This window comes from Octopus sinensis, linkage group LG12, assembly GCF_006345805.1.
Source record: "Octopus sinensis linkage group LG12, ASM634580v1, whole genome shotgun sequence".
Taxonomy (NCBI): Eukaryota; Metazoa; Mollusca; class Cephalopoda; order Octopoda; family Octopodidae; genus Octopus; species Octopus sinensis.
The window spans coordinates 68,464,346-68,481,210 of NC_043008.1; the positions used below are offsets into that span (position 1 = coordinate 68,464,346).

The following is a 16,865-nucleotide window of genomic DNA, read 5'->3' on the forward strand; positions in this document are numbered from 1 at the left end:
ACACATATACACTGACTCTTTGTTTTTTCTTAATTGCAGGTGTTTCATGGTGCCAACTGCGATGTGGACTGGTTACAGAGAGACTTTGGTATTTATGTAGTGAATATGTTTGATACTGGGCAAGCGTCTCGAATACTAAACTATGAACGTTTCTCACTGTCTTATTTAATGGAGAGGTATTGTCAAAAAGAAATTGATAAACAATATCGATTAGCTGACTGGAGAATCCGGTAAGTTCCCATATCTTTAACCTTTTTGTTACCATATAGGCGTAGGAGTGGTTGTGGTAAGTAGCTTGCTTACGAACCACATGGTTCCGGGTTCAGTCCCACTGCGTGGCACCTTGGGCAAGTGTCTTCTACTATAGCCTCTGGCCAACCAAAGCCTTGTGAGTGGATTTGGTAGACGGAAACTGAAAGAAGCTCCCTCGTATATATGTATGTAAGTGTGTATATGTTTGTGTGTCTGTGTTTGTCCTCCCCAACATTGCTTGACAACCGATGGTGGTGTGTTTACGTCCCCTGTAACTTAGCGGTTTGGCAAAAGAGACTGATAGAATAAGTACTAGGCTTACAAAGAATAAGTCCTGGGGTCGATTTGCTTGACTAAAGGTGATGCTGCAGCATGGCCACAGTCCAATGACTGAAACAAGTAAAAGAAAAAGAGATATTTCTGTTGAAATACACTGGTTTTATTTCAGATTATTCTGAAAATAATAAAAGAGCAGGTGTGGGTGTGTGGGGAAGAAGTTTGCTTTTTAGTCACATGGTTTTGGGTTCAGTGACACTGTATGGCACCCTGGGCAAGTGTTTTCTACTGTAGTCTCATGTTGGACATAGCTTTGTGAGTAGTTTTGGTAGATGGAAACTGAAAAGCCCATTGTATATGTACATATATGTGTGTGTGTGTCTGTGTGTGCTTGCTTGTGTTTCTTTGTCTTGACATTGCATGATGGTTGTAAATGAGTGTCACTGTCATACAAGCAGTGTCATTTATTTCCAATATTCTACACCAAAATGCTTGGTTATGGGGAAATGTTTTCTTTCTAGGAAATAGGTGAGGGTTGGTGACAGGAAGGGCATCTGTTCTTAGAAAATCTGCTTCAGTGAGCATCATCTGACCCATGCAAGAATGGAAAAGTGGATGTTGATATGATGATGATGATGAAAGAATTTAGTAAACAAAACTCTGCTTGCGAAGACCTGTTGAGGCAAGTGAAATCGAAATCGAACCAAATTCGATGACCGGCACCCATGCCAATCTTTCTTCATTGGACACTAAACTTTGCTTGTGAAGACCTGTTGGAGCAAGTGAAATTGAAATTGAGCTACATTCGATGACTGGCACCCATGCCAGTGGAGCACTAACAGCTCCATCCGAGTGGGATCACTGACAGAGCAGCTGTCTGGCTTCTGTGCTAGTGGCACGTAAAAAGCACCATTTGAGCATAATAGTTTCAAATTTTGCCACAAGGGCAGCCATTTTAGGGGAGGGGGCTGAGTTGATTACATTGACCCCAGTGTTCAACTGGTACTTATTTTATCAACCTCAAAAAGATGAATGGCAAAGTCGACCTTGGCGAAATTTGAACTTGGAACATAGCAGTGGGAAAAATACCACTAAGCATTTCATCCAGCATGCTAACAATTCTGCCACCTCACCGCCTTAATAATAATAGTAATAATAATAATAATAATAGTAATAATAACAATAATAATAATAATAATAATCATCATCATCATCGTTTAACGTCCGCTTTCCATGCTAGCATTGGTTAGACGGTTCAACTGGGGTCTGGGAAGCCAGAAGGCTGCACCAGGCCCAGTCTGATCTGGCAGTGTTTCTACAGCTGGATGCCCTTACTAAACGCCAACCACTCCATGAGTGTAGTGGATGCTTTTTACATGCCACTGGCACGGAGGCTAGCTGGGGCCCGCGTGCCGGTGGCACGTAAAAAATAATGATAATAATAATAATAATAATGATAATAGTTGTTGTGAGGAAATGTAACTAATAATCATAATATTTATCAGTATAACTGTTTGATGTATTTATCCTCTTTTTCTAGGCCTCTTCCTGATGTTTTAATTAACTATGCCCGTGAAGACACACATTACTTACTGTATATTTATAATTGTATGAAGAATGAGCTCATTGAGAAAGGTAACCTGAATAAGAACTTAGTAAAGGCTGTTTTACAGAGGAGTACAGAGATATGTAAAAAGGTAAGTTTTTATTTCTTTTGAGTTTGATATTTGTTTTCACACTTTGAAAATTTTAGGTTTTTTATAGATTTTATAATGTCATGTGTTAGATTCTGAACTTTGTCTCAGTGATATAAATGTGATGGGAGAAGAGGTTATAGTGGATGTAATCAATCTTTGTTGGAGCCAGTATTGAGTGGGGGGAAATCCTCTGTGTGGTAACTCAGTTTGTTAAAAATAGCAGTCAAATCTTCAAACTTCATCCTACTATCTTAAAAAAAGTGGCATATTGACAATATAACACTAATCTTGAAGGTTGGCCAGCCATAATGTCATCATCATCATCATCGTTTAACGTCCGTCTTCCGCGCTAGCACGGGGTAATAAAAATAATAATAATAATAAGTGTTATCATGTACATTGTTTTGTCTTGGTATAAAAGATGGGCTATAGCAAATATTCCTCTGAATACCTCAGATTTGCTTGTCAGTTGTTTGACCTTAACCAGTTGACCATGTCCCTTAGTGGCTGATGATATGTGCCTCTGATCATGAGCAGAAGTAGGGAGGGAACATCATTGCTATGTGTTCAGAGGAATTCTTTGGAGTTTTGGATAATTCACCCCTTAACAACTCTTATTCAGGGACTTTTTGAACAGGATGGGCTACTCAACTTGAAGAAAATTTTATTTTGTCTTGGTATAAAAGATGGGCTACAGCAAATATTCTGCTCAATACCACAGATTTACTTGGCAGATGCTTGACTTAACCAGTTCAGCAGGTACCTTGGTGGCTGACAAGGTGTGCATCTCTGATCATGAGCAGAAATAGTGGGGGAGCATCATAGCCATGTGCTGAGAGGAATTCTTTAGGGTTTGAATAATACACCTCTGGAAACATGGGCGTTTTGTTCAACATCCTTAAACAACCCTTATTGAGGGATCTTTTGAGTAATATGGGCTACCTGACCTGAAGAAAATTCTAACTGGCCCCTCCTATAAGGTTATGCACTGTTTATCTTGATATGAGATCACTATTTCCTGCACAAATGGCTGTGATGCATATGCCGGGTGTACCTTTATCTGATGGGTAGTCATGATGGGTATATTGAGCTTTGTATATTTGTATATATTGGGCTTTGTATATTTGATGGCTTGCACTACTCTCTCTCTCTCTCAATAATAATAATAATAATAATAATAATAATAATCATAATAATCAACATCATCATCATATATGGAGGCTAGTCACAGATTGATCTGAAGTCACTGAATTCGAAAATCTTAATTTCAGGTTTACACAAAGCCAATTTATAATGATGAATCATATCAAGTGTTGTACAAAAAAAGTCGTAAAACCTTCAACCCTCAACAGATGTTTGCCTTGAAGAAGATGCATTCTTGGAGAGAGAAGACAGCACGTAGTCAAGACGAAAGCTTGAAGTAAAACCCAGTTTGCTTTTTTCTACAATTCTTTTCACTGTTTTACATTTATGTTATCCCATTGACTTTTTATAACCTGATTGTTTTAAGTTGGATCAGTTGAGTTTTTTTCCACAGCTAGATTACCCTACCTGTCACTGACCACTCAGTCATAAAGTAGAGGTTGGACCCTGGTTTGTTTTGAGTCATGATAAAAATGAAGCAAGTTAGAACTATGTACTTTGGTCACGGGCAAAACCTAATGGCTATATTAATAACATTTGATCATATGACGTGAACATGTGACCAGTGATCCAGTACTCTACATTAGTTTTTGTACTGTATTTTTATATTTAAGCAAAAAGTCACCCTTCTATATATCATACAGCTTGCAAGGTTTCCTGCCTCCCAATCTTCCTACACACCACTCTACAACTATGATAGCTCTATAAGCAGTACTTCTGTGGAGAGATGTTCATGTTTGCTACTTGATTTGCTTTTGTGTTACTGTTGTGTGGACGCTCCCAGATGATGAAGTAGGCTAGTCCAATACGTAGATATAGAGGGAGATGTCTAGATGTCGGGAGTTGAGTAGAGGTCATCCGAACCTGTGATATAACAGTGGCGACGAGGATTTCGTAGCTCACACACCATGTGTGCAAATGTGTCTGATCATTCCAAATTATGACAGTGTCCCTTCCATCACCCTTAACCCATTATTGTTTATAGCAATCATATCCAGCCCCAAATTTTCTGTCTGTTTTATGTTCAAACTGGCCAGATCTGGCTTTTCACACCCACCTATCAATGTCATTCAAAAAACTTAAACACTCACATCATTGAAATCTCAAAACTATGTGATAAATGCATGATTAATTCAAATCAATGTAAGTGAATAAGCATTACATTTGATAGAATAATCATCGTCATTTAGCATCGGTTTTTCATGCTGGCATGGGTTAGATGGTTTGACTGGAACTGGCAAACTTGAGAACTGCACCAAGTTCCACTCTGGTTTGGCATGGTTTCTACAGCTGGATGCCCTTCCTAATGCCAACCACTTTAAGAATGTAATAGGTGCTTTTATGTGCCACCGGCATCGGTCACAACTACAATTTCACTTGGTTTGATAAATCTTCTCAAGCACAACATATAACCAAAGGTCTCAGTCACTTGTCATCGCCTCTATAAGGCCCATCGTTCTAAGATCATGCTTCACCACCTCATCTCATGTCTTCATGAGTCTACCTTTTCCACAGGTTTCCTCCACAGTTAGAAATCGGCATTTCTTTACACAGCTCTCTTCATCCATATGCATCACATGGCCATACCAGTGTAGTCGTCTCTCTTGCAATAATCTGAATGCTAATGGGTTAAACTATGCTTTCCAGAAGTAGGACTTGCCCTTGCCCAACTCTTTAATCTCTCTGGATATGTACAGGCATATGCTCTATGATGCATGCCATAATGTATCCCATCACCTGGAAAGAAAAATCTCTCTTTTGTTAGCTGTCGCTCTCACTTCCATGATCTCAAAAGTAATGTTAACAGTTGTTAAAAACCACATTCCCTCACTCCTTGTTCTCTCCTCTGTGTCCTTCCCAACAACCAGTACTGTTGTGACGTGTATTTTACGAATTGGCGCTGCATGTTCTTTTATAGTAGTTGTCAACATCATGTTTGATAGCGTTGGCAAATTTAAAAGAAAACACAGAACGAAATATTGTAAAAGAGCCAAGATTGTCAATGACTAGTGAGTCGAGGTTCAGACATTGAGACAAAAACAATCAATCGAAGAAAAGAAAATGAAGTAGAAAAAGCTGCAGCTGTTATATAATAATTTCTACAACAGATTTCTGAAGATATTTATGATCAAACAGATAAAAAGAGTTGTTGCATTTGAAGGATACAGTCCCACTGCGTCACACCTTGGGCAAGTGTCTTCTAATATTGCCTCGGGCCAACCAAAGCTTTGTGAGTGGATTTGGTAGACAGAAACTGAAAGAAGCCCGTTGTATATATGTATATATATATATATATATATGTGTGTGTGTGTGTGTGCGTATGTGTATGTATGCTTGACAACCGATGCTGGTGTGTTTACGTCCCCGTAACCTAGTGGTTCGGCAAAAGAGACCGATAGAATAAGTACTAGACTTACGAAGAATAAGTCCTGGGGTCAGTTTGCTTGACTAAAGGCAGTGCTGCAGCATGGCAACAGTCAAATAACCAAAACAAGTAAAAGAGTAAAGAGTATCACTTTTTTGTGTTAATAAACTCACAGTTTCCACAAGACCATCATATTTTTATATTCCTTGAATTATTGGTGAAGTCTGTATTTTCAGTCAGTCATTTTCTTTTGTATCTTGATACTGAGATATTTATCTCTTTTTGTGGTAACAAGTGAACAGTTTCCACAAGAAATTGGCAATGAGGATGAGATAAGATTTGGCATTGGAGGTGGACTGAAAATCGAAAGCTCAAACCCACGTCAAAACTTCTGAAGCAAGACCTTCATTTGAATTGAAAAGGGTCTCAACAAAATGAAGAATGGCTTCCTTGAGCAATGTAAGAAGATTGATCAAAACAGTTATTCTCCCACTCCATGAACAGATTGCCACCCCAATATCCATCATCTGCAATTGAGGAACAGGATTGTGTTCATCAAATTATTAAGCAAGATATACGAAATATCCAAAGAGCAATAGAATTTATCAAGAAACAACAGGCAAAGTGGGAAGAAATTGTTGAGAAATTGGAGCACAAAAGTCAAATGGACAGAGCAGCCAAAGAAGAAAGATACCTAACTGAATTTTGCAGTGGTGACTATAGGTACATAAAAACTCATCTGGATGCCCTTGACCAAGTAACAAAACTTGAAGAAATCACCTCAAGACAGATGCCAAGTTTGAATGATTATGCTAATTGAAGACAACAAGGTCCGGCTGAAGATTCAGTGATGAGGACACCTGCAGACTGAATAAGACTACTGGAGATACAATTACCCACTTTCAGTGGTGACCAACTTGAAAGGCCAACCTTTTGGTCACTTTTCAAATCAGTGCTTCATGTCACTTCCAAATATGAGGTACCTAAAGTTCAGAAGTTCATTTATTTTGATCAAATGCAAAGCAAAAGAAATGATCAGCAGTTTGAATATAATGGCCAAAAACTACAGGCTCACAACTGAACTTTTGAAAGAATGCTATGGGCAAACACAAATTGCAAAGGCAGCTGAAAAACATCTGACTGACCAATGAAAATCCCAAATTGCTCTGGAAAACAATTGACAAGCAATTAAGTGCCAGTTACGCACTAGGGTTGATGTAATCGACATAATCTGTTTGTCTATCCTTGTTTGTCCCCTCTGTGTGTAGCCCCTTGTTGGCAGTAAAGAAATATGAATTACAGAAAGGAAATGCTCAAGTGGTGAGGACAATTTTATCATTGAGTTGCAGAACCTGTGGAAGCTAGAAACCTTGGGGATCATGGACAAGCTGGAACTATCTGATGACGATTATGCTATTGATCAATTCAGTCAAACTATTTGTTTCATTGAAAACACAGATTTCAAGTTCAATTCCCATGGAAACTGCACCACCTGAAATTACCTACTATTTGTGGATTGGCCGTCAGTTGTTTGAAATGGCTTTCTCAATGGCTGGCATCAGATCAAAAATTATTCAAGAAATATGATGAATTTATTGAAAATCAAATTCACAAAGGAATTATTGAAGAAATAATTGAAGAAGAAACTGAGAAGGTTCATTATTTAGCACACCATCCTGTACTCAAGCAAAACAATACACACACGAAGTTGAGAATTGTCTTCGATGTGAAGTGGAGAGAAATCAGAACATTCAGCTGTCTTGGTAAACATTGAGGCTTTCTGTGAAGAGAAATATCTGGAAGAAAATCAATCTACTGAAGATATTATTAAAATCGGACATACTACAGATAACATGGATGAGAAAGAATCAGAGACATCTAATGTGGCATTAACAGATGTTTTCTTAAACAGCACAAATCTATGAAGGGTATTCTTTGCTCCCTGACAAAACTTCTGTGGAAGACCTTGCTGAGGATCAACTACTTTCAAGTGATACCAAACCATCAGATATGTTAGCAGATAACACCTTTGATAAAAACCAATTTGAAGAAGAATTACCTATCTCTTTAGATACAGACAAAGAAATAATAGGGATCAGGAGAGGCGTTGGTTGAAAAAGGTTGGTTTGACTTGTGTGCTTCAGCAGGATGTGGAATGGAAACAGGAGGAAGCCATAAGATTGGACAAAGATAGAGAGAAGATAAGATTAGAGAAAATGAAATACTGTTTGAAATAAGTTTCTTGTCAGTTCATGTGAAAATTTTGACAACCTTTTATCACTGAGAGGTTGTGACGTGTATTTTATGAATTGGTGCCATGTGTTTTTTGTTGTGGCTGACAATGTCATGTTTGATGGTGTTGGCAAATTTAGAAGAAAACACAGAATGAAATATTGTAAGAAAGCCAAGATTGTTAATGACTAGTGAGTTGAGGTTCGGATGTTGAGATGAAAACAACCAAAGAGAAGAAAACAAAGAAGAAGAAGAAAATGTCACAATTGTTATATAACAATTTCTACTACAAACTTCTGGAGATATTTATGATGAAACAGATAAAAAGAGTTGTTGCACTTGAAGGATACAAATCAACTGTATATATGTATCTCTTTTTTTTGTGTTAATAAACTAACAGTTTCCACAAGAATTATTGGTGAAGTCTGTATTTTCGGTCAGTCATTCTCCTTTGTATCTTGATACCGAGATATTTATCTCTTTTTGTGGCAACAAGTAGACAGTTTCCATAAGTACAGCTTGTATAGATCCATATCTTGTCTATCACTTTCCAGTGGTCTCTCACCATTCTGTACAGTCATAAAAAACCCGTCTCTGTCATCATCATTATCATCTTTTAACATCCACTTTCCATGCTGGAATGGGTTGGATGGTTTGATCAGAGCTGGTAAGCTGGGGAGCTGCACCAGGTTCCAGTCTGATTTGGTTTGGTTTCTACAGCTGGATGCCCTTCTTAATGCCAACCACTTCTCAGTGTGTGCTGGGTGCTTTTTACATGGCACCAGCACAGGACTCTTGCTGGCCAATACTCTTCACCAGGGCATATGACGTCAACACTTCTACTGTGGAGGACGGGTTTCCTTGGGTACAGCAAGGTGCCAGGTATCTCAGTCCTTTGTCATCTTGTCCAAAAGGTTCAGTGTTCTGAAGTTATCCTTCAGTACTTTGTCCCATATCTTCTTGGGTCTCAAAACAAAAAGAAAAAGGACCAGTTTTGAGCATTTGAGTCGATATAATTGATTAACCCTTCCTAACAAAATTCAGACCTCATGCTTTAGTTAGAAGCAATTGCTAGTATTATTATTATTATTATTTTTCTTTTTGTTCTTTTCCAGTTATGTTCTTCCTAATCATATGCTGCTACAAATTGCAGAGATTCTACCAAGGGAACGACAAGGTGTCTTAGCTTGTTGTAACCCAATACCACCTCTGATTCGTCAGTATTTACAAGAAATTCACGGATATGTTCTAGAAGCAAGAGATATTACTATAGTGAAGGTAAATAAATACTTGTGTTTGTTTTGGGAATGTGTTGAGGCCTAAAGGGACTGAGCTGACAGGTTGTTGATCGTTTGGGTAAGATGAAAGTACAAGATTATTCACCAGATAGTTGTAAGTTTGTAACTTATTGTGGCACTGACCGAGGTACATAAGTGCTTGCTCCACTTTGTCTGACTGACAAATGTAATACAGACTCTACTCTCATATTTTTATTATTGACAAGTAGTTACTGTATTAAATATACAATGAAGATTGTTCCAAAGTATGGAAATATCCGCTTATGGAGAATTGGAGCAACCACCCTCCATGTGCCAACATAGATTATCATCTTCAGGTGTAGGTGGGCATAATAATAATAATAATAATAATCCTTTCTACTATAGGCCTAAGGCCTGAAGTTTTGAGGGATAGTCAATTACATCAACCCCAGTGCTCAAATGGTAAAACCCTGAAAAATGAAAGGCAAAGTTGACCTCAGCAAAATTTGAACTCAGAGCATAAAGGTGGACAAAATGCCACTAAGCATTTTGCCTGGTATACTAATGATTCTGTCACCTTAATATTAATAATAATAATGATAATAATCCTTTGTACTATAGGTACAAGGTGTGCTAGTTCACATCGACCCCAGTGCTCAACTGGTACTTATTTTATCAACCTGAAAGGATGAAAGGCAAAGTTGACCTTGGTGAGATTTGAGCTCAGACTATAATGGTGGATGAAATGCCGCTAAGCATTTCAGCGGGTATGCTAACAATTCTACTAACTCCCCACCTTAATAATAATAATAATAATCAACCAGGCAATTATTAAAGACAGGGAAGAAAATGCTTGTAGACTAATAAATGTAAGTGCCTCCTCTGAGAATAATATATCTGTAAAGGAATTTGACAAACTGATATTATTATGATTAATTGGGTAACAAGTTGACTGAATTATTAGCACATTGGGCAAAATGTTTAGCAACATTTTGTCCATTTTTATGATCTGAGTTCAAATTCCACCAAGATCAACTCTGCCTTTCATCCTTTCTGAGTTGATAAAATTAGTACCAGTTGAGCACTGGGGCCAATGTAATTCACTTACCCACTCCAAACTTGCTGGCCTTGTGCCAAAATTTGAAACCTGTATTACTGCTATTAATTATAATGCTCTAATTTACAGCAACGTGGTGTTGTTCCTGAGAAGAAAGAATCTGTTTCCATCGACCCAAAGTACGATATGAACAAACTTTTAGAATATCCACATGATTTATCTCATCAAATTAATAACAAAGATAATGAACCAGGTAATGTCATTTCATTTTTGCTCTGCGTTTTATTCAACACCATCTTTATTTTTGTTGGATTTGTCTATTTACCTATGTCTTTCCTTTCAGAACACCTCTTCCTATTGAATTATAAATGACCTCTAATAACCTTGATGTTTCCACTGTAGGTATTGTTACACTGCAGTTGATATTAGATAGGAGTGACTGGAGTTATGTACCTTGTTCATATGCGACTGTACACAGTAGCTGTTGAAATATAGATTTAGTAAGTTTAGATGATAGCTTAATATAGGTACAAAGTAATACATTTTGGAGTAGAGGTGTGTTAGTTTAACCAGCTCCTAGTGTATAGCTGATATTTCTTTTATATACTCTGAACAGAAGAAAATGTAAATCAGCTCTGGTGAGATTTGAAGTTGGCTGGAATGTAAAGGGACATTATCAAAACCTGTGAGGTATTTCATTTGGTGCTGCATCAGTTTTTATCCACCACCCACTGCTGTGTTTGCTATCATTTTCTAACATTGGCACATGGCCACATTGATAGAAGGTCCCTTTGCTATGTGGTCACATTGGCCTGAAGTCAAATTGGTATAAAGCCATAAATCTACTGGGAGCTGGTATATTTGATTGGGGTAATCTTCAGTATATTACTGGTTATTAGTTTGTCAACTGGAGGAATGAGTGACCTGTGCAGGATTTGAACTCAGACTACAAAAAATGTGACTAAATATTGTAAATAGTTTTTTTTTCAGTATACTGTTGTTTTTGCCATTTCATTGCTTTGTGTTGTTGATGATGATAATGTTGTTTATGATGATGACAGTGATGATTAATATATTATGATGACTTGTATTTAAAGACAATTTCGAAGATACTCTGATGGCCAACAAATTAAATGGTGCTGAACTTTCTGATAATTCTATCATGAATCTTAAAGAACATCCCTTCCTTTCGGCATTTGACTGGTTCTCAGCGGTAAATATACAACTACCACTATTTTATTAATGATACACCATCACTTTTGTGTTTGTTTTTTGTTTTTTTGTGTCCTCTCACATAACTAGTTTTTGTGGGGTGGTGTGGGTGTGCAAAGGGACTAACTAGTCAACAGTACTGATTCCTTCAAAACTAGTTTTTATAGCTAGGGGTCAGTGATACTGACCCTTATACAATTAAGTTTTTATAGCAGGGTACTGACTATAGTCAACAACATTGATCCCTATAAATCTAGTTTTTGTGGGTGGATTCAGTAGTAATAACCCTTGTATAGTTATTTTTTGTATCAAGGGACTGACTAGTCAGTAGTATTGAGCCCTATAAAACTAGTGTCTGTTGTGTGGTACTTAACATAGTCAGTAGCCCTGACCCCTATGCAGCAAGTTTTTGTAGAAGGGACTTATTACCGCCTGTAGTATTTCATTCACTACAAAACTAGTTTTTGTAGGAGTAGGGACTAAACATAACTAGTAGTACAGACTGTCATACGGCCAGTTTTTATAGGCAGGGAATGACTAGTCAATAGCACTGACTCTCACACAACTAGTACTTGTCATGGGTATTGAGTATGGTCAGTTGTATTGACATCCCTGCACCCAGTTTTTGCTGTGGATGACAGTTTTTCTTTGTTACTTTCTAATTTTTATTCATGACTTAGAAGGGTCAGTGCCATGACCTTATGCCCATAGGCATATGGCATAGTGGTTGAGAGCACAGGCTACTAACCTCAAGATTCTGAGTTCGATTCCTAGCAGTGACCTGAATAATAATGATAATAATAATAATAATAATAACATCGAAAAATACCTTAGGAATGAGAACCCAGGTTCGAAATTTCCCCAAGACACCTGATGAAGGCTAGAGGGTATATCAGCCGAAACGTATTAACAACAAACAAGATGATGACAAATATCTGTCAAATGTAAATAATGTACATAATTCCTCATCTCTTAAATATAGAACTGTATAATTATTATTGTTATAAGGTGGCAAAGTGGCAGAATCGTTAGCATGCCAGGGAAAATGCCTAGCAGCAGTTCATGTCTTTTCATTCTGAGTTCAAATTCCACTGAGGTCAACTTTGCTTTCATCCTTTCAGGGTTAATAAAATAACTACTGGTTGAGCACTGGGATCGATGTAATTGACTGGCACTGCCCCCTCCCCTCAAATTTCTGGCCTTGTTTCTGTTGTTGAAAGAATCTATATATTAATACACTAAGGCCAAAATATGTTACACTGTTACATGACTAATGGAAGGGAAAAGCAAAGAGCGAGAGAGAAAGAAGAAAAGAAAAGAGAGAGAGAAGTGTTAATGATGTGTGGTAGGGGAAGTAATGGTTATTATGCTGATGCTGTTGACTTTGCTTTCATCCTTTTGGGGTCAATAAATTAAGTACCAGTGAAACACTGGGGTCAATGTAATCGACTAGTCCCCTTCCCACAAAATTTCAGGCCTTGTGCCTATAGTAGAAAAAATTATAATTAAGGTGGTGAGCTGGCAGAATCATTGGCATACCTTGCTTAGCAGCATTTTGTCTGTCTTTACATTCTGAATTCAAATTCTGCCATGGTCGACTTTACTTTTCATCCTTTTGGGGTTGATAAATTAAGTACCAGTCAAGTACTGGGATTGATGTAATTGACTGTTCCCCTTCCCTAAATTTCAAGCCCTGTGCCTATAATAGAAAGGATTATTATTATTATTAATGGAAAAGAATATGAAAATCAGTAGAGTTCCAAACAAAATGCTTTGTGTTATTTCAGCATATCTTTACGCTCTGAGTTCAACAATTCCTGCTGTGATTGACTTTGCCTTCCATCCTTTAGGGATTGATTATTTAGATATTAGTGAAGTACTGGGTATTAACTAAATTGACTGTACACCCCACCCTTATAGATAGCTTTAGAAGAGGTAGAGAGGAAGCACAGAACATATGTCCATTCTATTGTAAGTGCATGTCCTTGTCTTAACTTTAGCCATAAATGTTTCTCTATATAGCAGTAGCATCATCATCATCAGCAGCAGTATTGGTTTTAGTATGGGTCTTCTTTCTTGAATTCTGTAAAAATGGAGCAACTGTTGAAGTGCTAAAATAGTTCCTGTTAATATTGTAGGATTTGAAGTTTAATTTTTACGTCTGTTTTTGGTTTTTCTGCATGAATGACGTAAACAATTGTGTTACTGGAAGAAGCAGAAGAGGACATTGGGCAATGTGAAGACAATGTAGGGTTTTGAGATTTCCCAACCACATGGTTCTGGGTTCAGTCCTACTGTGTGGCACCTCGGGCAAGTGTTTTCTAATATAGCCTCGGGCTGACCAAAGCCTTGTTAGTGGATTTGGTAGATAAAAACTGGAAGCCCCTTGTGTGTATATGTGTGTGTGTGTGTGTGTGTGTCTGCCTTTGTGTCTGTGTTTGTCCTCTCATCACTGCTTGACAGCCAGTGTTGGTGTCTTTATGTCCCCATAACTTAAAAGTTTAGCAAAAGAGACTGATAAAATAAGTATTAGGCTTTAAAAAAATCCTGGGGTCATTTTGTTTGACTAAAACCCTTCAAAGTGGTGCCCCAACATGGCTACAGTCAAATGACTGAAACAAAAGATAAAAAATTATTTTTATTTATTGGAATCTCAAGGTGGATTTAATTGTAGAAAGCTTTGGTAATTATAGACTGCATTATGCTAACATACTTGAACATAGGCATGTACAACCTTTTTCCTTGAGGTAGGCTATACAATACGTAGCTCATCATCAGGTGGGCTGTGCTACTAAAACAAAATTCAAGCTAATTTTTCATTAGGTGTGCCATTAGAAAGTCCTATGGACTGCAGCTTGTCTATGACTGTTCTATAGTATGCTAACACTGGTACATGCCAACACACATGAGTACTTGCTATTATACAATACTATGCAGTGCCACATGTTAACACACTCTTGTACATATACTATACTTCATGCTAACACACACTTGTACACACTACCACATACTAATAAACACATCTGTATACCATGCATTAACATATACCAGTACAGCTTGTATATTTCTATCTTTTCTACCCAGATTAAATAATTTCATAAATATTTTTCAATTTTGCAGAAAAATTCTCAGAATAAAAATATTGCTGCAGATCTAAAGGAATCTTTTAAGAGCCCTTTTACTATGGTAAGTTACTGTAGATGTTGTCTTTTGTATCATCAGTGTCATCATCATCACCACCACCACCACATCTTCCATTTCTATAAAAGGTAATCCAGTTCACAATGTAAGATATGTTGTGCATGCAATACAGGCTAATCTGCTTTAATCACTGGTCCCTTCTCTATGGGAAAAGGTCATCAGCATAATTAAATCAGTTATCACACAAAGCTTTTAGAATGTATGCCTTTGGTAAGCTCATCCATCATAATAAGGCTGTGTGGCTTTATCTCTGTAATGCAACAGAATGGCATGTGGTATATTTAGCCTTCAGAGAAAGCTCAAATAGAAGGATTTTTTTTTTGTATTAAAATTCTGTCATCTGAGAAGGTCTATACTCTTTTAATTTGATGTACATCCAACCATGCCTGAATGGAAAAAAGCCGTTAAATGTGGAAAATGAATCCAAGTATAAAACCTAGAAAGGAGTGACGTACATCATTTCTCTCTTTGGTTAGTGTTTCCGGTATTGTCCAAAATACACTACAGCACAACAGAATTGCTTCAATGTCTGCTATTGTCCAGACCTTACTGCTATACAACAATGCTTTAATTCTGTGACTGAATTATCTCAGATAAAGTAAAGGGTATGTACCATAATCATTCCCATAATCTTCAGTATTACTTTCATTTTCACATTCATCTCCTCATCATCAGTTCACCATCATTATTGTTTGTGTGTTTGTACATATATCCGTCTACTCTGCCCACCATTCCTGGGAGAGCTGTGGAGTTAATGTCCTTAGGTACCTCTTCTATAGAGTTCTATCAGAAGCAACTGTCATTAGACTTTCCTGATGGATTCTCAAGCATGACCAACTGAAACTCTAGATATTATCCAAACTTGGATCTCCTGTCAGCTGGCTCGGTTTGAAGAATCCGTCTTTTGATTCTTTCCTGCGATATTCTAATCACATGTCTGTAATATGGAAATTTGACCTCTCAGTGTGAAGAAGTAGTGCTTGACTAGAGAGACTCCCTAATCTCCAACTTTGTTGAATAATGTTACTCCAGGGATCTTTCAGAGGAATCCCATTTTGGCTGCTTGTGTCTGTGATTGTATTCTTTGGGTCATTGTCCAGCATTCCAGACCTGCATTCAGTCCTCAAAAGAGGAGGTGGAGTTGATCAAAAAGCCAAACTTGCTTTCTTCATTTCAGTTTTTACGCCTCTCCTCACTTATGTTATGTACTTAAATATCTAATTCTACTCAGTTGTCTGTTCAGTGTGTGTATCAGATCTTTGAAAGCCATCTCTAATGATAATTCAAAGTATAAATCCTGATCAGATGTAAAATGTTAATCCCCTTTCAGCCATGACAAGCTTGTGACAGGTGGGTGGGCGTAGATATTGTTTGCTGTTGTTTTCTGAAGAATGTTAACATCTGAGAAAACTAAAACCAAAAGACAGTGTTTGTTAAACAAAATCCATTGTTATATTTGTTCAGCACCATGTTACATATGCTCCCTTGTGTATGTGAACCAATGATCACAAGTGCTGTGAACCAATGATCTGTAACCAACGACGCTATTGTTCATAAATAATGATATGAGAAGCATATTTCCCCAAATTACACTCTAGTCTTAAACTAGGAAAGAATGAAAGACACATTGGATAATGTAGTTCTTGATACACTTACTTTCCATGTGTCTTGCCTACAGGCATTGATGACTGTGGGCTTCCATGCCAAAGCCTGGAGATTCATGATTTTGCTGAGAAACATACAGCAGTGGTTTCTCATTACTTTCTGCTATCTTATTTAAAGTTTACTTTGATAGTCTCTTGCTTTCCAGACTTCTTATCCTTGAAGTACAGGATCCATTTAACCCTTGGCATGGTGGGTGGGCTGGGGACACTGGTTCACATAACATTAGGACATGTCCATACAGCAGTGGGCCTGTCTGACACCTATGTAAAGACCAGCTCTCATCTGAGTGTTGTATATCTTAGCTATAGGACCACCTCTTGCTATTTGACCCATAACTAGGACCCTTGACAGTTACTACCATCCTGAGCCAGAGCAAACTTGGGTGTAGTACTATACAATGATTAGAAAATGATAAGATCGTAGTTGGAATGGCTTTAGACAGAGGTCTACTGGATGAAGGCTGCCTAGGGCTAAACCACTGCTATTGCAGTCATCTTAAGTTTGCT

At 37.6% G+C, this 16,865-nt stretch overlaps 1 protein-coding gene across 2 annotated transcripts in view; it reads left to right on the forward strand.

The window, feature by feature from the left end:
- Positions 1–16,865, forward strand: part of LOC115218093 (exosome component 10) — a 79,169-nt gene that overhangs the window by 37,703 nt on the left and 24,601 nt on the right. For both annotated transcript variants that reach the window (XM_029787879.2, XM_036508044.1), the window contains exons 10-16: positions 40–230; positions 2,069–2,225; positions 3,497–3,645; positions 9,081–9,243; positions 10,411–10,534; positions 11,379–11,494; positions 14,614–14,679. In XM_029787879.2, the coding sequence (XP_029643739.1) occupies positions 40–230; positions 2,069–2,225; positions 3,497–3,645; positions 9,081–9,243; positions 10,411–10,534; positions 11,379–11,494; positions 14,614–14,679 (966 nt within the window). The remainder of the gene's footprint in view (positions 1–39; positions 231–2,068; positions 2,226–3,496; positions 3,646–9,080; positions 9,244–10,410; positions 10,535–11,378; positions 11,495–14,613; positions 14,680–16,865) is intronic.